The sequence below is a fragment of the Pygocentrus nattereri genome, chromosome 7 (genome assembly GCF_015220715.1).
Source record: "Pygocentrus nattereri isolate fPygNat1 chromosome 7, fPygNat1.pri, whole genome shotgun sequence".
Lineage (NCBI taxonomy): Eukaryota > Metazoa > Chordata > Actinopteri > Characiformes > Serrasalmidae > Pygocentrus > Pygocentrus nattereri.
This window is the reverse complement of record NC_051217.1, coordinates 40,218,979-40,246,207: the sequence shown is the minus strand read 5'-3', so window position 1 is coordinate 40,246,207 and position 27,229 is coordinate 40,218,979. Positions and strand designations below refer to the sequence as shown.

General features: G+C 37.5%; 4 protein-coding genes across 4 annotated transcripts; all 4 read left to right on the top strand.

The window, feature by feature from the left end:
* Nucleotides 1-704: 704 nt before the first annotated feature.
* On the top strand, nucleotides 705-4,073 carry LOC108434035 (extracellular calcium-sensing receptor-like). The gene is made up of 6 exons (XM_017708948.1): nucleotides 705-919; nucleotides 1,058-1,349; nucleotides 1,594-2,385; nucleotides 2,473-2,700; nucleotides 2,806-2,929; nucleotides 3,160-4,073. Exons 1-6 carry the CDS (start codon nucleotides 705-707, stop codon nucleotides 4,071-4,073), a joined length of 2,565 nt encoding a protein of 854 aa, XP_017564437.1.
* Nucleotides 4,074-6,283: 2,210 nt separating this feature from the next.
* On the top strand, nucleotides 6,284-9,418 carry LOC108434087 (extracellular calcium-sensing receptor-like). Its single transcript, XM_017709000.1, has 6 exons — nucleotides 6,284-6,483; nucleotides 6,628-6,913; nucleotides 7,028-7,834; nucleotides 7,945-8,172; nucleotides 8,280-8,403; nucleotides 8,517-9,418. Exons 1-6 carry the CDS (start codon nucleotides 6,284-6,286, stop codon nucleotides 9,416-9,418), a joined length of 2,547 nt encoding a protein of 848 aa, XP_017564489.1.
* A 2,969-nt stretch (nucleotides 9,419-12,387) lies between these two features.
* On the top strand, nucleotides 12,388-15,961 carry LOC108434034 (extracellular calcium-sensing receptor-like). The gene is made up of 6 exons (XM_017708947.1): nucleotides 12,388-12,587; nucleotides 12,845-13,127; nucleotides 13,261-14,076; nucleotides 14,153-14,380; nucleotides 14,783-14,906; nucleotides 15,054-15,961. The coding sequence occupies exons 1-6, from the start codon at nucleotides 12,388-12,390 to the stop codon at nucleotides 15,959-15,961; spliced, it is 2,559 nt and encodes an 852-aa protein (XP_017564436.1).
* Nucleotides 15,962-16,374: 413 nt separating this feature from the next.
* On the top strand, nucleotides 16,375-19,854 carry LOC108434086 (extracellular calcium-sensing receptor-like). Its single transcript, XM_037539895.1, has 7 exons — nucleotides 16,375-16,544; nucleotides 16,611-16,899; nucleotides 17,243-17,771; nucleotides 17,841-18,049; nucleotides 18,183-18,410; nucleotides 18,570-18,693; nucleotides 18,950-19,854. Exons 1-7 carry the CDS (start codon nucleotides 16,375-16,377, stop codon nucleotides 19,852-19,854), a joined length of 2,454 nt encoding a protein of 817 aa, XP_037395792.1.
* Nucleotides 19,855-27,229: the final 7,375 nt, after the last annotated feature.

The following is a 27,229-nucleotide window of genomic DNA, read 5'->3' as shown; positions in this document are numbered from 1 at the left end:
AAAATATTTAAATTAAATAAAAAAAAAAAAGTACACACATAATATGTTGGTTCTGTAAGGGTTTCTTAGTAATGAAAAAGGTTTTATATAGAACCATGAACACTGCATTAGCATGATTAAAGTGTTCTTTGCATCATGAAAGGATTCTTCAGATTGAAAGAGAATGTGCTGTAGATGGTTCTATACAGAACCCTTTTGAAAAGGGTTCTATATACCATCAAAAAGCATTCTGCTATCATTACGTTGTCAAGCCTGTAACAATATAAAAACCCTTTGAAGTTATATAGAACCCTTTTCAAAAAGGTTCTACATAGAACCATATACAGCACATACTCCATCAATCTGAAGAAACCTTTCATGACACAAAGAACCCTTTAACAATAAATAAAGAAGCATTTAATAATAAATTGCACACCCATTTTCTTTTCAGGAGAACTCTTGAACTCTTTTTAAAATGTGCAGTAAAGAAAACCCACTAAAAGCCACATGAGTCATGGAGGCCTGTTTTTTTTTTTCAGATTAGGGCTATCACAGTGGAAGGTCACACCTCCTTTGACCAGATTTCCTCAGTGTAACTTTACCATAGAGGGTTTGCATTTCAAGTCATATAAATATCACAAATCCTTCCTGTACGGCTGCCTGAAACATTAGATCTAGCAAACATTCTCTTAACCACTGTACCAACTGCGCAAGTGGATAGGTGGATGGAGCCTGTTTTTGCACTCCTGCATATGGTAATGGCCATCCTTACTTTTTCCAGAGCTAATGAGACTGCCTGTAGCCTGCAAGGAGAGCCTGTATACCCACAATTATCAAAGGATGGGGATATTATAGTTGGAGGGATTTTTCCCTTCCACAGCAGTTGGGAGATCAGAGACTTGTCCTATGTGGCAATGCCACCTTCATTAAAGTGCATGAGGTAAGCAGAATAAAGTGTCAACCTCTGGCATTTTATCAGCATTGACACATGCATTACATGCTGTGGCAGGATGTTTTGTTGGATACTAGATGATAAAATATAATGTCTCTGTGTTTCTCTCTGCATGTCTTTAATCAGCCTTGATTTCAGAGCCTTCCAGTATTCTCAGTCCTTGATCTTTGCAATAGAGGAGATCAACAACAGTTCTTCTTTACTGCCAGGTGTTACGTTGGGCTACAAGATATACGACACCTGCAGTTCAATGGCAAGGGGGGTTAAAGTGGCCATGGCACTTATTAATGGAAATGACAATATGGCCCAAGATGAGGTTTGCACAAAACCTGACCAGGTACAAGCTATAATAGGTGACACAGCCTCATCACCGTGCATGGCTATTGCGAAGAGTATCGGACCTTTCAGCTTTCCCATTGTAAGTACCTGCTATCTGCTTTCAAAGGTTCAGTCTTCTGAAATGTCATTTTTAAAGACAGAAGAAATATGCAGCTGGAAATCATTACATAACTTGTCAAGTATGTTTTGATGAACAAAGCACATAAATAAAACATTAATATATTGAGTTAAATGTACAATTTCATACATTTTAATGGGCTCTGACATTTTTCTGTTTTTGAGATCTCAACATGTTTAATACAACTCTGTGAATCTGTCTTTAGATCAGTCACTATGCCACATGCGAGTGTCTCAGTGACAAAAAGAAATATCCTTCATTTCTCCGCACTATTCCCAGTGATTACCACCAGAGTAGAGCACTGGCAGAGATGGTCAAGCACTTTGGCTGGACCTGGGTGGGCGCATTAAGAACTGATGATGATTATGGTAACAGTGGTATGGCCACTTTCACAAAGGTTGCAGAGCAGTTGGGTGTTTGCTTAGAATATTCCCTTCCATTTTTTAGAACTTATTCACAAGAAAAAATGCTGAGGATAGTTGAGCAGATCAAAAGCTCTACTTCTCAAGTGATTGTGGCATTTCTTGCTCACTGGGACTTGGAGATTCTGCTGGATGTATTTCATGAGCACAACATTACTGGATACCAGTGGGTGGGAACTGAAGGTTGGATTTCTGATTCAGCTGTAGCCGCACTGGATAAGCACAAAATACTTCAAGGAGCCATAGGGCTAGCTATACCCAAAACAAAGGTGACAGGTCTAAAGGACTTCATTTTAGATATATATCCTCTGAAATCTGCAGGAAGTGAAATTTTTACTAAATTCTGGGAAGCTCTGTTTAAGTGCAAATACACTGCCCAGAATAATTCAGGGGACTCAACAATGTGTACAGGAAAAGAGAAACTCTCTGATGTGGAAAACACATTCACAGACATGTCACTGCTGCCCATTTTCAGTAATGTGTATAAAGGAGTATTTGCTGTTGCCCATACTCTACATGACCTTCTTGGCTGTACAAAAAGGTGTCCTACGAAGAAGCAGCCTGATCCTCTCACTGTGAGTTAAAACTGTACTTGTGTCCTTAGACCCTAGCTTTGTCATGCCTATAGCATTAATTTATATTATGATGCTCTTTTTTGTCAGTTTCTAGAACACCTGAAAATGGTGCATTTCAAAACCAAGGATGGTGAAGAAGTGTATTTTGATAAAAATGGTGATCCTGCTGCAAAATATGAGATAATAAACTGGCAGACAAGTAAAGAACACCAACATGAGTTTGTCACTGTCGGACTTTATGACTCCTCTTTTCCACCTCAATATCGATTAACAGTAAACATGACCTCAATTATGTGGGCAAAAAAAAACAACCAGGTGAGCATAAGGATGAAAACTGTCTTACTCTCAATATTAAAAACAGCAGTTAATATCGTTGATTAAATTATTTTTTTGGTAACTAAATATTTTCGTTTATCGCAGGTGCCGGTGTCTGTGTGTACTGAGAGCTGCCCTCCAGGCACCAGGAAGGCTGTGCAGAAAGGAAAGCCCATCTGCTGCTTTGACTGTATACCATGCGCAGAAGGGGAGATCAGTAATATAACAGGTAAAAAAAGAAGGGGGAACAGACCCAAGATACAGTCACTGCTAGCACTAAACTTGCCTTCATTTCTTTTCAGACTTTATCACTTTGTCACACATATCACCTGCTTTGTCAGGTTCTGTGATAACTCTGCCTTAGCAATGAAGACCCTGCTTGTTTTTTTATGAATATTTATTCAGACTTTTTTGTCTTGTGTATGTAATTTTACTGTTTTTTTTCCTCACTTATTACAGATTCTATTACATGTGAGCAATGCTATCAGGACTACTGGTCCAGTCCACACAGAGATGAATGTGTAAAGAAAGAAACTGAATATCTGTCCTATGATGAAATAATGGGAATTTTACTAACAACTATTTCCATTGTTGGCGCGTTAATGACAGTAATAATAGCAATAGTATTTTTTAGATATAAAAATACCCCAATAGTGAAAGCAAACAACTCAGAGCTGAGCTTCCTGCTGCTCTTCTCTCTGGCTCTGTGTTTTCTCTGTTCACTTACTTTCATTGGTCAGCCCTCTGAGTGGTCCTGCATGCTGCGTCACACAGCGTTTGGGATCACCTTCGTCCTCTGCATCTCCTGTGTTCTGGGGAAAACAATAGTGGTGTTAATGGCCTTCAGAGCTACACTTCCAGGCAGTAATGCAATGAAATGGTTTGGGCCTCCACAGCAGAGACTCAGTGTTCTTGCTTTTACTCTCATACAGGTCCTAATTTGTGTTATTTGGTTAACAACATCTCCTCCTTTCCCCTTCAAAAACCTAAAGCACTACAAGGAAAAGATCATTCTTGAGTGCCATTTGGGATCATCCCTAGGATTCTGGGCTGTGCTGGGTTATATAGGATTTCTGGCTCTTTTGTGTTTTATTTTAGCTTTTTTGGCTCGGAAACTGCCTGATAACTTTAATGAAGCCAAGTTCATCACATTCAGCATGCTCATATTTTGCGCTGTTTGGATCACATTCATTCCAGCTTATGTCAGCTCTCCTGGAAAGTTCACTGTAGCTGTGGAGATATTTGCCATTTTGGCCTCAAGCTTTGCTTTATTGTTCTGCATCTTTCTACCAAAATGTTATTTAATTCTACTGAAACCAGAGAAGAATTCTAAAAGGCATATGATGGGAAAGGTTACTTCAAAGTCTTCCTAAATTCTTTGTCAATTTTTGTATGCACCTGCGTGAATAACATTTAAACATTTGCCAATTTATGTCATCATTAAAGTGTTTGGCATATGTGAGTGTGCAGTCTTTAAGTGGCATAAAACAATTTAATGAAATACCTACTGAGTTGAACAACTACTGTTCCCACTTTGAATATGACAGTGACACTCATTTTGAAATCAAGTTTAAACAGCTTAACAATATCTTAATTTTAAGAATAATAAGTAGTTATTGATTTGTAGCAAATCATTATTATATTGCATATAACACACATTTGGGACTTAAATTTGGTTATGGTGGAAAAAAATGTGTTTCTTATTATATTATTATTTACATCACGCACATTTTATTACCAGATAAGTCATTGTGAGGTCAAACAATTCTAATTGGCAGCATTCTATTCTAATTTTAAGCTATTTTAAGCTAGGAGTTTTTCAAAACATTTCAAGTGGGAAGTAGAAAATGCACATTGTCCAAGTACAACACAAAATTTCACTTGTTGAGTGAAATGTTAAATGCAAATGTTGATAAAACTAAACCTTCTGGTGTGCTCAAACTTCTCAATTATAAGTTATTTGTATTATACCAGGCTTTAATCACATGGTACTCTATGAAATGTAAAATGCAAAAACATTAAGAATGCTAATCCTAGTGGCTTGATTACAATTCTAATAAATAAATTCCTCAGTAAATCGAACTATCTGTATAGTCATACAAGACTCTTACTAAAGTGGAGTTCCTGCCTGGAATGAAGTACTATGCAAGGCAATTATCATCCCAAGCTGCCACAGAGATGAGGGTAAAGCTGCCTTCATGGTAGATCTGTGTGATAATTAATTTCATACTACATCCTGAATGAATCCATGAAGACATTTTAGCTAGCTCTCTAGCTAGGTCTAAATTAGAATAACAACCGAATGTTATAGGCTTAGTAGCATAACCATCATACTCAAACATGATTTCCAGAAGCAGAGATTAGCACACAAATGTTAGAAGTTGCCTAAAATCTACATTTTCTCTGCATGGTAACAGTAAGCCTAGAACAAAAATACTCATTCTCCAGCTGCTGGCATACATGATAGTGAAGCATTATAGCTTCAAAGCTCACTAAGCAGTAAAAGACAAAATGAAGAAATGTTAGATGTGTTCAGAAACATGAAAAGAACTTTAACTGTAACTCTTATTACTATGACAGTGATTCCAAACTTTTGAAAGCTAATGTAAGTGTAATGCTTTCAGTGTGCAAGGTGCTCACTGTTACATAATGTCCTCCAGAATTATTACAGTAATTCTTCCTAAAGATTAGCAACAATATTACTGTTTTTAAGTGTCTTCTCATATCATGTTTGCTGAGACAGGGGAAAAATTTCAGGGGACCATTCCTAAACACACCATCTCTCCAGATCCTTAGACCAGGTTTTAGAGAGAGGAATGCAAAGGAGACTGAATGAAAGATTTTTATACCCCAGTGAAACAGACAGTCTGAAAGTAGTGCATGGTTTCTACAGAGTAAAATATGCTTTAAAAGGTGCAATATGAATATGAATGGTAACACATGTGAATTTGCTCTAGGGATCTACACATTCTGGGGACCTAAACAACATGACATGATTTTGAAAAAAAAAATCTTTTAAATGGAAAATACGAATAAACATAACTTGGAAGATGAAGTATGTTCAGTATCTTCATTCCGTCAAGCAAAAACCTGATTACTGAGCTAAAAAAAACAGCTCTTCTTTTTTATTTGGATTACTAGGCCTTAATCCAATCTAAGAAATCTGAGTATGTTATTTTCATGACGTCTTGTATAATATGATAATGGACAAAATCTGCTAATGAAAACGCATTCAGTCAAAGAGAAGTTCATGTAAATGCACTGACCAAAAGAGACTATTCTATCATTTTCAGTATAGCAACAAGCTGAATTTGCTTATTTATGCTTCTTTATCAAATTCCAAAACGTAGTGTATATTTTTATTACTTTTTGTTAGAATTTTAAATTATTATTATTATAGTAGTATTATAATAAATAATAATAATAACTATCATTATTATTTGTACAAGACACTTGTTATTTCATAGCCTCAGTCTCCTGAGGTTGCTGATGTGGTTTGTGGGCTAGAACAGGGGCAGATTCTGCTGTTCTCAGAGTACATAAATGCTGGTGTCATTAGAGCAAAGCAACCACAATCTGAGTCATGCTCCTCTTTCAGCTACTCTTAATGGTCCTACATACTGACGCAGAAGAGCCTGCCTGTAGGCTACAGAGTCATGTGGTGCGACCTGAATTTCAGACAGACGGAGATCTCATCATTGGAGGCATTTTCTCATTTCGTACTAGGCAAGATGGCTACATAGACTCATTTCAGAGCATGCCAGAAGACCGTCCATGCTGGGAGTATGTATATACACGTACAAAAATGTTCAGTTTCATATTTTATCAATGTATATGGCCTCATGTTGCTGTTATGTGCGTGCATGTATAAATTGTTTCTGTTCTTTGACTTCAATGAATTTCATTACTGCCTTAACTTTTCTTAAGTTTAAGTTTCAGAGAATTCCAGTTTGCACAGACAGTGATATTTGCTGTGGGTGAAATAAACAAAAATCCCAATATTCTGTCTGAAGTCTCACTGGGATACAAAATATACAATAACTGTGGATCTATGGATATACTGAGATCTGCAATGGCAATGGTGAGTAGTCATGAAAGCTCAACAACAACTGCCAAGTGCACATCTCAAACTATCCAAGCCATTATTGGACATTCTGGGTCAACGCCAACTATGGGTTTTGCGAGAACTGTTGGACAGTTCCATATACCAGTGGTAAGAAAATGATGTATATTTTCTTTAAGGTTTATGTATGTATAAGCCTCATACAAAGAATGAATGAACTTTAAATGTAAATGTTATTTATATGCAGTGCTCTATGTTAAACAGATCAGTCATTTTGCCACCTGTGCTTGCCTGAGCAACCGAAAAGAGTTCCCTTCCTTCTTCAGAACCATTCCCAGCGATTACTACCAGAGCAGAGCACTGGTTCAGCTAGTCAAACACTTTGGTTGGACCTGGGTTGGTGCTATAAGTAATGCAAATGACTATGGACTGAACGGCATAGCAATGTTTATCACGGCAGCCCACGAGGAGGGTGTCTGTATAGAGTACTCAGCAGCTTTTGAGAGCACAAGTCCATACCATGACATACTCCGCATAGTAGATATTATTAAACATTCCACATCTAAGGTGATAATGGCTTTCATGTCTCACAGAGAAATTAAAGTGTTGGTAGAGGAGTTATACAAGCAGAACATTACAGGACTGCAGTGGATTGGCAGTGATGCCTGGATCACAGACAGCTCTCTCACAGAGAGCCTGGGACATGCTGCTCTGATTGGCTCTGTAGGTTTCACTGTGCCTAGGGTGCAAATCCCTGGGCTGCACCCTTTTCTACAGGAAGTCAACCCCTCACAATTTCCCAATAGCATGTTTCTTAAAGACTTTTGGGAAACCACGTTCAACTGTTCACTTTCTTATAAAGCAGGTCAGAGGACATGTAATGGTTCTGAGCATTTAAAAGACATAAAAACCCCCTTTACTGATGTATCAGATCTGAGGTTCACCAACAATGTCTACAAGGCTGTTTATGCCGTGGCCCATGCGCTACACAATCTAGTCACATGTCAACAAAGCAACACTTCATTTTCTTATGCAAGTTGTACTGAACTTTCCCAAATACAGCCTTGGCAGGTGAGACAAAATAACAAAATTCATCTGAAATAATAACCTGAAAACAAGAGTAACATGATAACCTAAAGAACTAATTGGATAGTAATGTTTCAACACAATGTGTTTTTAAGGTTTTACGATCCTTGCAGAATGTAAATTTCATTACACCTCAAGGGGAAAGTGTATTTTTTGACAAAAACGGAGATTCACCAGCAAGATATGAGCTGATCAATTTGCAGCAGGTCAGTGAAGGAACCATGAAAGTTGCCACAATTGGATACTACGATGCATCTTTGCCTAAACACCAACAGTTTACTATGAATAGGAATCAAATTGTCTGGAATGGAGGAAGCAAAAGAGTAATTTTCTTCTGCATATATTTACCATTTACATTCTACTACAATTACCTAACTGAAAAGAAAAAAAAACGCTTATTTGTACATGTATGTGTTTATGTGTTCTGCAGGTGCCAGTATCTGTGTGCGGTGAGAGCTGTCCTCCTGGCACAAGAAAAGCTGTACAGAAGGGAAAGCCTGTTTGTTGCTATGACTGTATACCATGCCCACCAGGAGAAATCAGCAACGTAACAGGTAATAAAAAAAGCAGACAAGATCTATAAATTGATTAAAACTACTCTCTGACCGTGTAATAGTAAGTATGATAATAACAAAGGATACGATTTGCAATTTCTAATCTGTTTCAGACGCACTTAATTGCTTGAAATGTCCAGTGCAACAGTGGTCAAACACAAGAGGGGATGCCTGCATCGCAAAAGAAGTTGAATTTCTATCGTATGAGGAAATAATGGGGATGCTGCTTGCACTGTTTTCTTTGATTGGAGTCTTTCTCACCATTCTAACAACACTTGTTTTCTATTGTTATAGAAATACTCCCATTGTAAGGGCCAACAACTCAGAGCTGAGCTTTCTGCTGCTTTTTTCACTGACCCTGTGTTTCCTTTGTTCACTTACTTTCATTGGTCGGCCCTCTGAGTGGTCCTGTATGCTGCGTCACACAGCGTTTGGGATCACCTTCGTCCTCTGCATCTCCTGTGTTCTGGGGAAAACAATAGTGGTGTTAATGGCCTTCAGAGCTACACTTCCCGGCAGTAATGTCATGAAATGGTTTGGGCCTCCACAGCAGAGATTCAGTGTATTTGCCCTTGCTCTCGTACAGGTCTTTATCTGTGCGCTCTGGTTGACAACTTCTCCCCCTTTCCCTTATGAGAATATGAATTACTATCAGGAAAAAATCATATTAGAATGCCATTTAGGTTCAGCTATAGGTTTCTGGGCCATTCTGGGTTATATAGGTCTCTTGGCTGCTTCATGTTTTGTTTTAGCTTTTTTGGCTCGGAAGCTGCCTGATAAGTTTAATGAAGCCAAGTTCATCACATTCAGCATGCTCATATTCTGTGCAGTTTGGATCACCTTCATCCCAGCTTATGTCAGCTCTCCTGGAAAGTTCACTGTAGCTGTGGAGATATTTGCCATTTTAGCTTCAAGTTATGGTTTACTCTTCTGCATTTTTATACCTAAATGCTATATAATGTTACTGAAACCTGAAACGAACAATAAAAAGCAAGTAATGGGAAAGACCAAATGATTTTGGTGCATCTTATACATCTAAATAAATACATTAAGCCTGGCTTCCAACTCTCATTTTTTTTCCTTGATCAATGGCCAAAGGTGCAAGGAGGTCCAGAGCTTTGCATTACACATGGAAACAGAGACACTGTGTTTCCACCAGAAGGTAAATGCTATAAAACTAAATGATTCACTAGTGACTAATTGTTCATAAGCACTTTTGGTATGAACCTGGATCTTTATAGTGACTCATCTACAAAACATGACTATTAATATTTTTTATTTCAAGCAACAAATCCAAAATCAGAAGTTCAGCCTAGAATTCTTTCATTTCTTCCAAAAGAAGCAACATCCCACACACTGCCTGACTGATCTGTATGTGCATCAGAAATTAGCCAGCACAAAGAGATAGAAATTACAATGAACTTTCTATTCACAGAATACCACTCATGGTATCGTTTCATGTCAACCTGAAGTTAAAATTTACCTTTTTTTTACCTTGTTTGTTCAGGTGCTCTGTCATATTAAGTATGATTGATCACATCTGATCACTTAAAGACAAATTTCTAATCTTCCATAAGCTTCTATTACAATGTGATGAGCATGCATCGTTTAGAATGCCTCTATGCATCCGTTGGGGGTAGGGGTGGAGTAGGTTAGTTGAGTATATTAAAATCAGGTTTCTCCGCCTTCTACCACCCATCAGAAATTTGTGACGACACAAAAGGAAAATGTGCTACCATTTTTGATTCAGACTCACTTTAAGGGACAAAATTGACTATAGAGCTTTGTGAATTTGTCACGATTGGTCCATGTGTTTCTGTTTTGGTTTAGCCCATGTACATTTTGTTTTGGTCCAGCCCCCCTGTTTCATGACTCCACCTCTGATCCTTTTGGACAGGTTTTCACCTGTCCTTCATCAGTCCTGCTGTATTTAAGCCATTGTGTTTGCCCCTTGTGTTGGCCGGTCTTTGTTATCTGCACTGTTGAATGTACTGGTCTATGTACTGTTTTGCTCTGCTGGATTCTGGTGTCTGTCATGTCTGCCCCTAGATCAATCCGTGTTGGCTCTATGACCCTGAACCGTTTAAACTATGACCCTGGATTTGCCCTTAATAAACGTCGCTTATCTCTGGATATGCGTCCGCCTCCTCGCTCCCAAACATTACAGAATTATTTTTCTTTGCTGAAAGGAAAAAAAAAGATGGGCCTGTGATAGTATACATGCTTGACACAACATTGATATTTCTAAATGTAGGAAAAAACAGATACATGCTCATATCTACATAAGACAAACATAGATTATTCAATTAAATTACACCATGAATGAGAATATACCGGTGACGATTTGACGAAGACAATGAAAACCTAAACACAATTACACACAATGGCATATTTAATTAGCATAACTAATTACACATGGTCTACAAATATAGCCTTACTCATGGATGAGGGATTACAACTAGAAGCAATAAAGAGCTTAATGCCACACACACACACATTATACACTGCTCAAAAAAATAAAGGGAACACTTAAATAACACAATATAACTCCAAGTAAATCAAACTTTTGTGAAATCATACTGTCCACTTAGGAAGCAGCACTGATTGACAATCAATTTCACAGCTGTTGTGCAAATGGAATAGACAACAGGTGGAAATTATTGACAATTAGCAAGACACACACAATAAAGGAGTGGTTCTGCAGGTGGGGACCACAGACCACTTCTCAGTACCTTTCTGCTTTCTGGCTGATGTTTTGGTCACTTTTGAATGTTGGTGGTGATTTCACACGCGTGGTAGCATGAGACGGACTCTACAACCCACACAAGTGGCTCAGGTAGTGCAGCTCATCCAGGATGGCACATCATTATGAGCTGTGGCAAGAAGGTGTGCTGTGTCTGTAGTGTCCAGAGGCTGGAAGCACTACCAGGAGACAGGCCAGTACACCAGGAGACATGGAGGAGGCCGTAGGAGGGCAACAACCCAGCAGTAGGACCGCTACCTCCGCCTCTGTGCAAGGAGGAACAGGAGGAGCACTGCCAGAGCCCTGCAAAATGAGAAGGCCACAAATCTGCTTACGTCTGCACAAATGGTTAGAAACCGACTCCATAAGGATGGTATGGATGGTATGTTACAGCACAACACCGTGCAGGACGCTTGGCATTTGCCAGAGAACACCAGGATTGGCAAATTCGCCACTGGCGCCCTGTGCTCCTTAATGCCACAATCTAGAACTAATGCTTGTGTTGCATTATGTTGTTAATTACTTGCTTACAAACTCTTTGCATTCAATCCCTGTAGGTGACCAGTAGACATCACTAGACGCTTCCTTGGTGATGTTAGGCCAGGCCTGTAAAGGAGGTACTTCCAATTTCTACCTTTTTTTCTGATTACAGCACGGTCAGATCATTTACTTGGTTAGTGAAAAACACTCCTTTTCCACCCAGAAAAAATCTTAGCTGCTAAGCAGTTAAGATGCTTATATACTCTTCAAAATTCATCCTGTGCTGCTATTAGCAATCACTTTGATAAAAAAACAAGTATTGAAACAAGCTGGTGTGCTTTGGACTGTGAACAGTTCCCTTTTTTCCACCATACTTCTCTCTTTTCGCCACTCTGGTCTTCATGTTTTCTGACCTATAACTCCATCAGCTTTAAAGAAACTGACTTATTCAAATCTGATATGCTAGATTATAAAGCCAAAAAAAAGAATTTGTGTCATTAAAAAGTATTTATGGACTGTAATACACATGGCTGCTTTGATTCAAATTCATACGGATACTTATAACCATATAACATTATATTTTTACTACACTTCTGCACATAAATACGCACAACAGTGCAACTCGATACAAATGCGTTGCACCTCATTACGTGAGGTAATGCAACTGCGCAGGTACATTTCCACACCCCAGAAAACAGTCAATTTGAGAAAGATTATATAAAGGCCCAAACAGAGGACAAGGCATATTTAGAAGGACGAGAATGAGTTTCCTGCACACATGGCTTCTGTTCACTCTAGTGCGAGCTGCTGACCCTCCCTGCAGCTTAAGAGGCCCACCTAATCCTCCTCAGCTCAGTAGAGATGGGGATGTCATGATCGGAGGAATCTATTCCTTTCACAACAGCTGGGACCAGGCAACACACACGTTCACATCAGGACCACAGCAACCAAAATGCAAGAGGTGAGGGGACATTAAGGAAAAAATACACATTTATGACTGTTAAAAGAAAAAAAAATAGCAAGTTATTGAGCAGAAAGAGATTGTGGAATTACGTCCACAATATTTATTCTTATTTGTCGCAACTGGTATTTATTTGTAAAATATCAAAAACATGAATTGATCCACGTTACAGCTGTAATTAATGTGTTTAGGTATTGAAGTTCATCACCTTTAAGAAAAATACTTTGTTGTTACATGCTTTTTTCAACTTCCTTTAGTTTGAGCCTCAGAGAATTTCAGAATGCACAGACAATGGTATTTGCTATTGAAGAAATCAACAACAGAACAGACATTCTTCCTGATGTCAGTTTGGGTTATAGAATCTATGACTCCTGTGGATCAGTAGAAATGGCAATAAGAGCCTCTTTGTCTTTAACTAATGGCTACAGACAGAGCCTGTCCTGCTCCAGAACTGAAACAGTGCAAGCAATAATAGCCGAAACATCATCCACCCCCACTATTGCCATATCTGCCACAGTGGGACCTTTGCATATACCTGTGGTAAAACCTTTTCATCTTTGCAAAATCAAAACAGCCCTCTATTTTGCAATACAAAACATATTATTATGTTAATAAATATTTGCAGTTTTCTTTTAGCATTTTTTAATAACACAAACTATTGTATGTATTGCAGATCAGTCACTTTGCAACATGTGCATGCCTAAGTGACAGAAAAAAATACCCATCTTTCTTCAGAACAATTCCTAGCGATTACTATCAGAGTCGAGCCTTGGCCAAGCTGGTCAGCCATTTCGGCTGGACATGGGTAGGGGCTTTGTGCAGCGATAATGACTATGGAAACAATGGCATGAACACATTTATTACTGCAGCCAAAGAAGAGGGAGTCTGCATTGAGTTTTCCGAAGCATTCTTCAGGACTGACCCTAGAGAAAACATACTGAGAATACTTGAGATAATTAAGAGTTCGAGCTCCAAAGTGATTGTAGCCTTTGTCTCATATTCTGACATGGAGGTTCTTCTAAAGGAAATGGCTTTGCAGAACATCACTGGACTGCAGTGGATTGGAAGTGAATCCTGGATCTCTGATATGAATATTGCCACTACTGAATGGCAACATATTCTTAGAGGGTCCATGGGCTTTGCTATCCCAAAGGCAAAAATCCATGGTCTGGGGGAATTCTTGACGAAGCTTAACTCTTCCTCTGAAGTAGAACTTTATAAAGAGTTGTGGGAGACAATATTTGATTGCAAACTTGCCACAGAAGAAAATGCTGGGATGAAAGAGATATGTAAAGGCAATGAAAACCTCAATGAAGTGCAGAACCAATACACAGACGTTTCAGAGTTACAAATTGCAAATAGTGTTTATAAGGCAGTGTATGCTGTTGCTTATGCCCTGGATAAAACGTATAACTGTTCAAAAAGAGAGAGTGGACAGGAAAGTGTTACTGTGTGCATAAATACAACACATAACCATCAACCTTGGCAGGTACGTCTAATGATGTAGCTTAGTAGGGGGAAAAAATCTAATTATATTTTGTCTAAATGTGCAATGCTTTATTTAGGTACTCAGTGAGCTGAAGAAACTCCATTTCTCCACAACAACCAATGAGGAAGTATACTTTGATGAAAACGGAGACCCAGCTGCAAAGTATGACCTCCTAAACTGGCAGCAAAGCAAGGATGGTAAAATAACATTTGTTAAAGTGGGTTTCTATGATGCCTCTCTGCAAGCACATCTTCAGATTTCATTTAACAATATTAGTATAATCTGGGCCAACAACAACCGCCAGGTAATCCTTAAGAATCACTGCTTATTTATTATAAATACTTCAATACAGTATGTCACTGCTGTCAGAAGAAAACTTTTTATCTCCATTTTCGTTGTTTTTCAGTTTTTGACCATTTGAAAACATGCTAGTCTTTACACTGTATATAAATGTATTGATGAATTGACAAAAAGAAATGACCCAGAATGACTTGGAAAAATGTCTGGTTCCACTGATTTACATTAAAAGAAAAGTAGTATTTCTTTTTCCTTCTCCTGTAAAATTATCATTTTGGAGATATGACATTTTCTTCCAACAACAGTAATATGTTTGTCGCACTTGTTCTACAACAGTTCCAGTTCCAAAAACCTTTGTAATATAACATCAGTTCAACATAATACTAATGCAATCATCTGTGTTCTGCAGGTGCCAGTCTCTGTTTGTACTGAGAGCTGCCCTCCAGGCACCAGGAAGGCTGTGCAGAAGGGAAAGCCTGTTTGCTGCTATGATTGTATACCATGTGCAGAGGGAGAAACCAGTAATTTGACCGGTATAATAAAAACTACTAGGTTTCGCTGACACACAAAAGAACCAGAACTACTAACGTGGCAAAAGATTTGATTAAAAATGCCATACAAAGTCAATATCCATAGCAGATATGTTCATTCACGTTTGTTTTTCTCCTTCTCATCTTCAGATTCAGTAACCTGTGTCAAGTGTCCATCAGACCTGTGGTCTAATGACAAGAAAGATAAATGCATCTTGAAGCTGGTTGAATTCCTAGCATTCAGCGAAATAATGGGAATCACTCTAGTGCTATTTTCTTTGTTAGGTGTATGTATTACCATGACCATTGCTGTTGTGTTTTTTGCACATAAGGACACACCAATTGTTAGAGCCAATAACTCAGAGCTGAGCTTCCTGCTGCTCTTCTCACTGACTTTGTGCTTCCTCTGTTCACTTACTTTCATTGGTCAGCCCTCTGAGTGGTCCTGTATGCTGCGTCACACAGCGTTTGGGATCACCTTCGTCCTCTGCATCTCCTGTGTTCTGGGGAAAACAATAGTGGTGTTAATGGCCTTCAGAGCTACACTTCCAGGCAGTAATGTCATGAAATGGTTCGGGCCTCCACAGCAGAGACTCAGTGTTCTTGCTTTCACTCTCATACAGGTCCTAATTTGTGTTCTTTGGTTAACAATATCACCTCCTTTTCCATATAAGAACATGAACTACTACAAAGAAAAGATCATATTAGAATGCAATCTAGGTTCAGCTATAGGCTTCTGGGCTGTGCTGGGTTATATAGGATTATTGGCTGTTTTGTGTTTTATTTTAGCTTTTCTGGCTCGGAAGCTTCCTGATAACTTTAATGAAGCCAAGTTCATCACATTCAGCATGCTCATATTCTGTGCTGTTTGGATCACCTTTATCCCAGCTTATGTCAGCTCTCCTGGAAAGTTCACTGTAGCTGTGGAGATATTTGCTATTTTAGCATCTAGTTTTGGTTTGTTATTCTGCATATTTCTCCCCAAGTGTTACATAATCATACTAAAACCAGAGAAAAACACTAAAAAACAAATGATGTGTAAAGCATCTATTAAATGAGATAGTTGTTGACATTCACTATTACTAAGTCCTTTTTTACAGTATATAGACTGTGTAAAGCAAATATCTTTTCAAATTATCTTAGCCCAAAAATGTCTAAAACAAATTACTTTATGAACGTACCATATCCTTTATTCCAATAAAACAACTTATAGATTAATTCTTGTCTGATTTATCAATTTCTTGCTAAACCATAATATCTCAAAGACAATGCTATTGTTCTTTATTAATACTAAAGCAAATGACACACCCACAAAGGAATGATTTGAAACTGTATGTGAAGCACATCCTATACACTTGGCGTCTGACAAATACAGGCTATAAATGAGAGTACGTGCAAGGCTTCGCCACAGAGAGGTTCCATCAAACTCCTTCCAATGCTGCTGCTAGAGCTACTACTACTACTAATCTCCATGCCCATTCAGGCAGAGGAGTCAGTGTGCAGGAGACTGGGCACAGCACTGCTGCCTGAATTGACCAAAGAGGGTGATTTCAACATTGGAGGCATCTTCAACTTTCGCACAGGACAGGATGGACAAACATTTACGTTTCAGAGCTTACCAGCACAAGCAAAATGCAAAACGTATGTATGACAGACAACATTTTTCTTCACTTTTTTGTCTTATTTTAACAATTTATCTGTCCCTAGTTTCAGTTACAGAGAGGTCCAGTTTGCCTTCACCCTGATCTTTGCAACAGAGGAGATAAATAAAAACTCATATATTTTACCAAACCACACACTGGGATATAAAATCTACAATGCATGTGGTTTTGCAAACATCATCGAGTCTGCAATTGCACTGTCAAATGGGCAAAGGCCTATTATCAATGAAAGCAACTGTACTAAGGCAGACACTGTTCATGCTATAATAGGCAACTCAGCATCCACTCCAACCATGGGGTTTGCAAGGATAATCGGTCGGTTTTATATTCCAGTGGTAAGGCACCAGTCTAAGCACCAAAAATGTAGTGACTGTAGATGAAATGTTTGCTTGCTATGCACCTGAAGCAACCACAGCATAGATGTCTAAGTTATATATATTTATATATATATATATATATATATATATATATATATATATATATATACTGTATCAGTTGCAAAGGGAACGTTACATATGAATTGCTGTTCTGCCTACAAAGAGAAATAAGGTGCAAAATATAAACATGTCATGTTTTCAGCTTTCAAACTGTGGGACCTGTAGTAAACTAGAACAAAAAGAAATCCCTGAAATATTCACTCCCACTTGCTTTCTTTTTGTCTGTTTTGTCTGTGCACAGATCAGTCATTTTGCTACCTGTGCATGCTTGAGCAACAGAAAAGAGTATCCTTCCTTCTTCAGAACCATTCCCAGTGATTACTATCAGAGCAGAGCACTGGCTCAGCTAGTCAAGTACTTTGGATGGACCTGGGTAGGGGCCATAAGTAACAAATATGACTATGGAGTGAATGGAATAGCCACATTTATTATAGCAGCCCAAGAGGAAGGGGTGTGTATAGAGTACTGGGAAACCTTTACAAGCACAGATTCTGCGAGTTCACTAGCAAAAGTAGTGCATGTTATAAAACAGTCCACAGCAAAGGTGGTAATGGCATTCATGTCTCATGTAGAGATTAAAGTCTTGTTAGACTTATTATACCAGCAGAATATCACAGGACTGCAGTGGATTGGCAGTGATGCCTGGATCACAGACAACACTCTCACAGAGAGCCTGGGATACACTGCTCTTATTGGCTCTCTAGGTTTCACTGTACCCAGGGCTCAAATTCCTGGACTAGACCTTTTTCTACAGGAAGTCAATCCCTCACAATTTCCCAACAGCATTTTCCTTAAAGAATTCTGGGAAAGTGTTTTTAACTGCTCACTAACTCCAAGGGCAGATCTAAGGACATGTAATGGCTCTGAGCAATTTAAAAATGTAAAGACATTCTTTACTGATGTATCTGACTTAAGGTTCACAAACAATGTCTACAAAGCTGTTTATGCGGTGGCCCATGCTCTCCATAAACTGCTTTCATGTGAGGAAAACAAAGGCCCCTTTCCAAATGCAACCTGTGCCAAACCCTCTAACATACAACAATGGCAGGTGTGTGGCAGCCTTCACAACACATCACATTCAGAGGCCTAAACAGATGAAGAACAAATATAGAATATAAATAACTGCCATATGAAAGAAAAAAAAATCTCTTTTGGATTCAACAAATATTTTTTATTTTCAGGTCTTACACTATCTGCAAACTGTGAACTTCAGCATGGAAGGGGGTGAAACTGTGTTTTTTGACAACAAAGGTGACTCTCCTGCAAGATATGAACTGATAAACTTGCAAAGGGCCACAAAAAGTACAATGGAAGTGGTCACCATTGGCTATTATGATGCAACCCGTCCTAAAGACAAGAGGTTTACCATGAATAATGTCAACATTGTTTGGGCAGGAGGCAGACAAAAGGTATTGTCTAATTAGCTTTTAGATCCAAAGTCCCAAGTGAATGTTTAACACTCTGGTGTCTTCTCATTGCACAATCCAACACAATAAACATGTGAAAACATGTCACATTACAGTTTATTATTGTTATTGCAAGACTAGTTTTTCCCTGATGTGTGGCAGGTGCCAGTGTCTGTTTGTAGTGAGCACTGTCCCCCGGGCACCAGGAAGTCTTTACAGAAAGGAAAGCCTGTCTGCTGCTATGACTGCATACCCTGCCCACAAGGAGCAATTAGCAACACAACAGGTAATGTTTTCCTGCTTGCTCTTTCAATAGTTGCAGTCCATCAAAAAAGGATACGGTGGAGACTATAAACATAAACCATCCTCCTGAGACTTAATTAAACATGTTTTGAAGTTTCAATTTTCCAAGAGAGTCTGCAGAAGCAGAGATGGTAAAAAATATGTAATCAAAACATGCAATCAAACCACGACTGATTCCATATTAAATTGCCAAACAAACAAAGTATGACTGTTTAACTGATGTTTTCATCCAAATGCAGATGCATCAGATTGCCTGAAGTGCCCTATGGAATACTGGTCAAACCAGAGAGGTGACATGTGTATCAAAAAGGAAGTGGAATTTCTATCATACACAGAAATAATGGGGATTATTCTGACAATTTTTAGCTTACTTGGAGGATTTTTAACTACACTTATATTTGCAGTTTTCTTTCACTACAGACACACTCCCATTGTAAGGGCCAACAACTCAGAGCTGAGCTTCCTTCTGCTCTTCTCACTGACTCTGTGTTTCCTCTGTTCACTTACTTTCATCGGTCGGCCCTCTGAGTGGTCCTGTATGCTGCGCCACACAGCATTTGGGATCACCTTTGTCCTCTGCATCTCCTGTGTTCTGGGGAAAACAATAGTGGTGTTAATGGCCTTCAGAGCTACACTTCCAGGCAGTAATGTCATGAAATGGTTTGGGCCTCTACAGCAGAGACTCAGTGTATTTGCCCTTACTCTCATACAGGTCTTTATCTGTGCGCTCTGGTTGACAACTTCTCCCCCTTTCCCTTATGAGAATATGAATTACTATCAGGAAAAAATCATATTAGAATGTCAGTTAGGTTCAGCTATAGGTTTCTGGGCTGTGCTGGGTTATATTGGATTCCTGGCTAGTTTATGTTTTATTTTGGCTTTTCTGGCTCGCAAACTACCTGATAACTTCAATGAAGCCAAGTTCATCACATTCAGCATGCTCATATTCTGTGCTGTTTGGATCACTTTCATCCCAGCTTATGTCAGCTCTCCTGGAAAGTTCACTGTCGCAGTGGAGATATTTGCCATTTTGGCCTCAAGTTCTGGTTTACTAGTTTGTATATTAATTCCAAAATGTTATGTAATTCTATTCAGGCCGAATGAAAATACAAAAAAACATCTAATGGCAAAAACACCAAATTAGCTATGAAGTTACAATAAAAAAAATACTATATTAAAAACAATCCCTGTGAAAAAGACCATTGACGAGTTGCTCATTTAATCTGCCACACAGTGAAATATGAAGTATGTAAATCTATTTAATACAACCTTATTAAAGGCCTACAAAGGCTTTTCTAATCTCATCTGGAATATAGGCCCCAACAGCATTACCTCTACATAAAGCCCCCCTCTAGTGGAGAAAGATTTACCATAATGCTATGGTCAAAAAAAATCCTCTTTTTCTATCTTCTTCACAACTAAAATAGTGGCACACAGAGTATAAATTCTTTCAACCACAAATATTTAATGAATGATTTACAATTATGAACATATAATTATGTCATGTCTCTATTATGGTCATGTTACATTTTACAGTAACATCTAAATCTACAGGTTAACTGCAATAATAATATACAATTAAAATCATATGATTTGAAAAATGTTATTGTTATTACACTTTATTTGCTTTAAATATCTCAGATACTACTTCCTCACACCTAGGCTAAATAACAAGTAGCAAAAACACAGTATGTCATCATCACAACAGAAGCACATTTCTTCATAGACTCTGCATATCCGCTCCATCCTTTCCTGTTCAAAATACTACTCAGCCTTAAGGCCAAACCATCAAATGAAAAAGACTGCTCAGAATTAAACTGCCAAATGGTATAAAACAGTCTTTCTTCTCTGCCTCCTACATGCTTTCATTTGCTGCTTATGTTTATGATATTACATACATTCTTTCATGCCCTGAATGAAAAGTACTGGAGCAGTAACTAGCTACAACAATACTCAATTTACTACTGTTACATTTTTAAAATCAAATAAAACATGACATATAACCACAACACCTAACACCACCTGGCACAGTGTTATAAATATGACATATCAACTAAATAACCGTGAATATCACTTTCTATAGTAGTATTATAAGTTTATACAAAGAAAAAACATAAATAAACACAGTGTTCACTGTGTTTGAGTTACCTCTGAGAATTAGGGTCATGGTGCTACATATCAAATGGCCCTCTGCCTTGGTCACATGGGAGAGACTATAAAACCATGATGCTCTTCTCTTCTGGAACTTCACCTGAGCCCAGCCTCTGAGATGAGAGGGGTCGCTCTGGTTGTGCTTGCTCTTCTCACAAGGGCGCCAAAGTATCACCATGCATCACCTTATTTGGGAAAACATTCAAATGATAGTCTTTCAGTTGTAAAAACTTTGCAAGCTAACAAAGGCTTTAGTGGGCACGAATACAGAGACATTAACAGAGAGAAATACAGAAGGTAAGTATGGTTTAAAATTCCTAACTAAATTTTTTTGCTACCCATTACAGATAATGCTTGTAACTTAGAGTGTATTACAATGATTTTATGTTTCTGTACAAAGATACAAATCATAACATAGACTGAATGAATGTACTCATTAGGTCACTAATTAGCTAAATGGTTTATCATTATTATCATTAAACATTATGTATGTGGTACAAATATACTGAATTAATGGTGGTATTATTTAATTACATACATTCTTTTATTTCAGGTGCTTCCTAACAGAACTATGTAAGGCACTGTGTGTTGTGGAGGCATGCAAGGTGAACACATTGTTCCTCCAGGGCGTTTATTCAGAACGCTCCTGCATGCATGCGTGCGAATGCCGGAACTGGCAGGCTTTAATAGGCCCCCTCATATCAGAACAGGTCAAAACCATAGAGAGACTGCACCTGGTGAGAAACAACACTCTCTGCAAATGCTAAACACCTAAATCAAATAAGTAAAACTGCAATACATGTTTAAAATGGCACTGTAACTTCACTTTCCCAATGAAAGTCTTAAATGGATAATTATGACTATTCCTAATGAAATTACTGAAAACAGTAAGCTGGAAATAGCATAACCTAATTTGGCCTCACTTTGTGTTAAAACATATATATTCATATTTGTCAAGCCTTATAACATTTTCTATCTCAACAGGTTTTCCATCTTTCTGGCTCTGTTTGTTTAGGTTTTTGCCACATCTTTTCAATCTTCATGAGAAATATGGGAAGCAAAAATATATGGCTCATGGCACTGCATCAACTGATTCAGAAAAATCTACCCATTCAGAGAAATACAAATGAGACAAACTGTTTGTGTTTGTCTTATTTCACCATTTTTACGACTGGAGAAAGATGGATCAATTTAACAATGAAACTATGGCTCATGACTGAGGCCTCGATTCTCTCATCTAGGTTCAGAGGGAAAACCATAATACCATATGGACAAGCTGGCTTCACAATATTGGAGTTGACAAGTCTGACTGAGTATTTACTTACTTTGAAGCTACTAGACAGAGCAAAGCCTGCTTTGTTTGGAATCTTTTGGAAGGACATGTTCTACTGCAGTCTGTCTGCCTCTGCTTATGTGTCTGCTCCTCTGCTCTGTGGATGCCCTCTCATGCATGTGCCTCATGTGAGTAGGAGCACTGACACCGTAAATGAGAGTAGAGAACGTTGTGCATTCACTTGTTTTTTTACACTGACTTTGTCATATACAAGGTAAAGTTAACAATGAAGATGCAATTTTTTGGCACTGTGAACGATGTGAATGCCTCCATGGCTCAACAGCTATTTGTGTGCGGCAGTGTAAAAGAAAGACAATCTATAGCATGACTTTTGATTTTTGTCAAAATTTCTTTTGTGTAGAATTATAGATATTCACACAGAGTGATATGCCATAATATATAACACATATCTATTAAATTACATTAATATATTAATTTCTTTGCCCATTTCGTTTGCATATTGAATTGCTTACTATAGGAACAAACAGACAGAAGCCAAATAACTGCAACCTGCTTTAACACAAACCTGTCTGCTTACAAGAACATAAGGTGCCAAAAAGGTGATTGTTTTCCTATTTATTCTAAAAAGTATCATATCATAAATGCCATAGATACATATGGAATGGCAATAAATTATTCTCATGTATGTTTAATTTCTGTTTAGTTGCCACAGAAGATGTTCCACATCTACTGAAAAGTTCTAAGGGAATTGTGGGTGTACAGTTGACAGTCATGTCACTGTTTCTACTCTGTCTTACAGCAGCTATTATTTTCATCAACTACCAACAAAGACATACTCACAGCCACAGTTCCAGTAACACCAAAATACGTTTCTTGCTGCTTCTGACAATCTCACGGTGCTCAATCTGTCCACTTACAGTCACCGTTCAACCATCTCGAAGTTCCTGCAAAGTTCACCACACTGTATTTAGGATCACCTTCGTCCTCTGCATCTCCTGTGTTCTGGGGAAAACAATAGTGGTGCTAATGGCCTTCAGAGCTACACTTCCAGGCAGTAATGTCATGAAATGGTTTGGGCTTCCACAGCAGAGACTCAGTGTTCTTGCTTTCACTCTCATACAGGTCCATACGTGGGTATTTCGGTTAATACTTAATTTCTCTTTCTTTAACATGAATATAAATCAGAATCTACAAAGAGGCTTTGGATCAGCTACAGACTTGTGGCCAGTAATTTACTGGTTAAGACTCCAGGCTGCATTTTACTTTTTAATGGCTTTTCTAGCGAGGAAAGCACCTTTCACCATGGCTTTTTATTTATCACTTCATCTGCATGACAGCATGGACTCTATTTATCAGTAATGGTGGAGCAAAGAGTTTTTGACAAGTAACCTTACAACCATTGTATAAATCAGTACATTTTGAAATTTTGATGCTATTAAGATTTTTGATGTTATTAGCCAATAATGTGATGAAATAAATAATCATCACAATGAGTAAAAAGGGTCTTTTACAAATCAAGCAAAATCATGATATACTGCAATAAATAAATAAATAAATAAAGTACATGACAGTGGTAATTACCATGACCTCTCCACACCTGAGTGAAAATCACCCATTTAAAATCACTTATGAAGAACTGCTGGTTAAGACAGGAGCCAACATTTGTATGCAAAATTTGGGCATGCCTGGTCAAATCACATTTGTTTTTCTGATTTGTGAAAATAAATGAAACTTCCTCTACAGAGATCACACTTCTGCACATTTTAATGCAAAATTTGGTGTATTTAACAAGTTATTAAAGCATAAAGCATAAAATGTGGCCTATGCAATTTATATATATATATATATATATATATATATATATATATATATATATATATTCCCATGGAGCAGGGGAGAGAAAATCAATCGCTACAAAGGCCATATTTAAAAAATCTCAATAAATTTATGGGCCAGCTGTGTTTTATTTTATTTTTACTTAACATTTTGTCATGACCACAATTGGCCATTGTTTCAAAACCACAATGGCAAAAAACAGGCACTGAATACTGATTCAAAAATCATTTTAAATAAAAACAAATTATTTTAACAAAAACAGACTACATTAGCTGCAGATAACTGAACCTATTTAAATGTCCCCAGTGTACAGCCTGTAGTGCAGCTCATGGAGAATGTGATTAATTAATATTAATAGAAAACTGAAATCATTTTGTGAGCCAAAAAGGATTGTGCTATGGGCCTGACTTGGTCCGCGGGCCTTGTGTTTGACACATGGGCTGTAGAGGATGTGTTAACTTACTTTTACTCAGAAAATCCACAACAGGGAAATTTCACCTCCGCATTTAACCTATCCATGAAGTAACACACCACATACACTCTAGTGTGCACACACACACTAACTAGGATGCAGTGAGCACACGAAAACTAAAGAAACAAAAGAGAAAAAGAAAAAAAAGTACAACATTTAGTTGCTAATTTCTATTTTGTGCTTACCTTCATTATGTTACATATGGGAACAGCTCTGTGCTGCTTTTCATTTAGACAAAGAAAAAAGTGACCAAATTGGATACTAATTAAAATATTTTAATTATTTATGTTAAGAATATATTAAATCAAGCAATTATAAATGCAATGGTTTCAGAATTTCTAGATTCTTTGGTGCTATGTAAAAAACAGGCCCCAATGGTATATAGCCATTACATATTTAACTAACATTAAATAATGTTAAAAATACGGTTCATGTTCTGACAGATATGGTTCAATAAAAAAAAATGCAGACAAATTCTATGCAGAAAAAAATGCTGAAATCGTACATTGAAACTTTTCACTTTCTGGTCAGTCTCTGCAAACATCTGAAGTAAAGTTAACAATTTGCAGTAGATGTTTATGTATTTCTTCTATTTTCTTCATTTACTTGTATTAATTGAGAACATTCAGGGCTATACATATCAGAAGATTTTGTTATTATATGGTTTGGGTTTCCACAACTGAAAATGATCATCCTCTAACGTACATTCACTCTGACAAAGGGCCTATACAACCAGCAAAAGAATAGATCAAACAAAAGATCATACACTTTAGACTTATGATTCCTGCCCTGTGTCAAATATATTATTCATCTCAAGTGAGAACAGGGGGCATGTGAGGAAAAAAATCCAGAATAGCAAGTTTTATCTTACTAGTTTTTATGCACAAACTTGGTGATATAAGAGAAAACAAAATAACTAAGATCCTTGTGTTATGGTCGGTTTAGTTATATTCGTTCCATATTTACATATTATGATATTTATCCCATAAAAATGGACTTCAGTAGTAGAGAAACACTTATAATAGATAGAAAGGGCACAGCTGTGCATGGTTTCATGTATCCATGAGCAGACGTGGGTAGTAATGTGCTGCACTTACTCTGTTACATGTACTTAAGTAACTTTCTGAACAAATTGTACTTTTAAAAGTATTTTTAAAATAGAGTAATTTAGACTCTCACTTGAGTAATTTGTGAGGTCAAAAATGTACTTTAGCTCTGTTACATTAATCTACGCTACACATTTACTTTTTTAAATATTTGTTTCAATTTTATGTATGTTTTGTGTGCTTCATTCAAACGCATCTTACAAAGCTCCATTCGCCCAAAGGTATCTGATTTGAGCAGGCTTGTCTTTGATATGTTTCCTTTGATTTTTAGACACTGTAGCTGAATTTCAAATTTATTAATAAAATAAGGTTTATCCCAACAAACTGAAGACATGTATTCAGTATCAGTACAGTATGTATCAGCTATGAAGCCTTCTATGAAGAATGCACATTCTCTTCCAAAAGTAAGACAGGTAAAAGGTAGATAAGTTATTAGTTAAACCTAAATCAGGCTGTGATTTTGTAGTTCTATTCTGATTAGAGAGATCTGATAAAGTAACTTGCTTGAGCAGTCTTTTTACTAGATACTTTCATACTTTTGTTGAAGTGATCAATTAAATTACTATTTTTTTACTTCTACTTGATTATTGATTTTGCTTGAAAACTGATGTTAGTTTAATGAAACACATGACTAAATCACACAGGTGAGCAGCAATGGTTCTCAGATCCTTAAGTGTGTATTCTCATGGACTTTCAATGGACTACAGGGAGAGGAATTGAGGAGACTATAGCCCGTATTCACAAAACATCTCAGATTAGGAGTGCTGATCAAGAATCTGTTCCAGTCAATGAAGTAAAAATTAAATGAGAGACGAATCTGATCCTAAATCATCACCCCTGCTCTGAAAAGCTTTGTGAATATGGGCCCAATTTCCTGTTTGTGTGTGCACCTGATGTGTATACTCAATGTTTAGTGCCACCCAGTGTGCAAACTGTGCATTGCACCCTACAGCCATTCATTTGCATTACACCAAAATGGTTGACACACTCCATTTGGATTTCTGTATCTTACACGTCTTTCTATTTTAATGTGAAAGAGTAGACTAAAGTGCTGTATTCTAACAGGGAAGTCATAACCATGATGAATTCAACAGCATACTACCTAATATAATCTGTGAAATAGCATGGCATTTATGGCTGTTGGTGGAACTGGTTCACTAATCTTTACAGACTGTAGGAGCAGGTTGAATTATAAATCATACTGGGGATATGGTAATTTGAGGCCCAGTACTGCTTACTAATAATTTTATTGTACATATCTGCTAATGCCAATAACAATGCTGATGTGCAAACAGAAATGTATAAAATTTATCAAACATAAAATGCAGAAATGCCCTTGGTATCACAGAAAAATATAACATTCATTTATAGAATGATTAAAATGCAGACATTTTAACACAGTACAATAAATGCATTATCAAACATGCTTTAAATGTTCATCTGCATAATGCTGATTTTTTTTTTTGGTTTATTACACTGGTTTATTACTAGCAACTACAAGCTGAACATTCTCAATCTCCAGATCTTAACCCCTCTTTAGCTTAATGAAGACAAAACTGAAGGACAAATTCCTCAGAAACGAGCAGAATCTGGCATCACCAATGAAGAATCACAGTGCCTAGCAGGTTGCAAACGTCAGGCAGTGATGGATCGGGAAAAA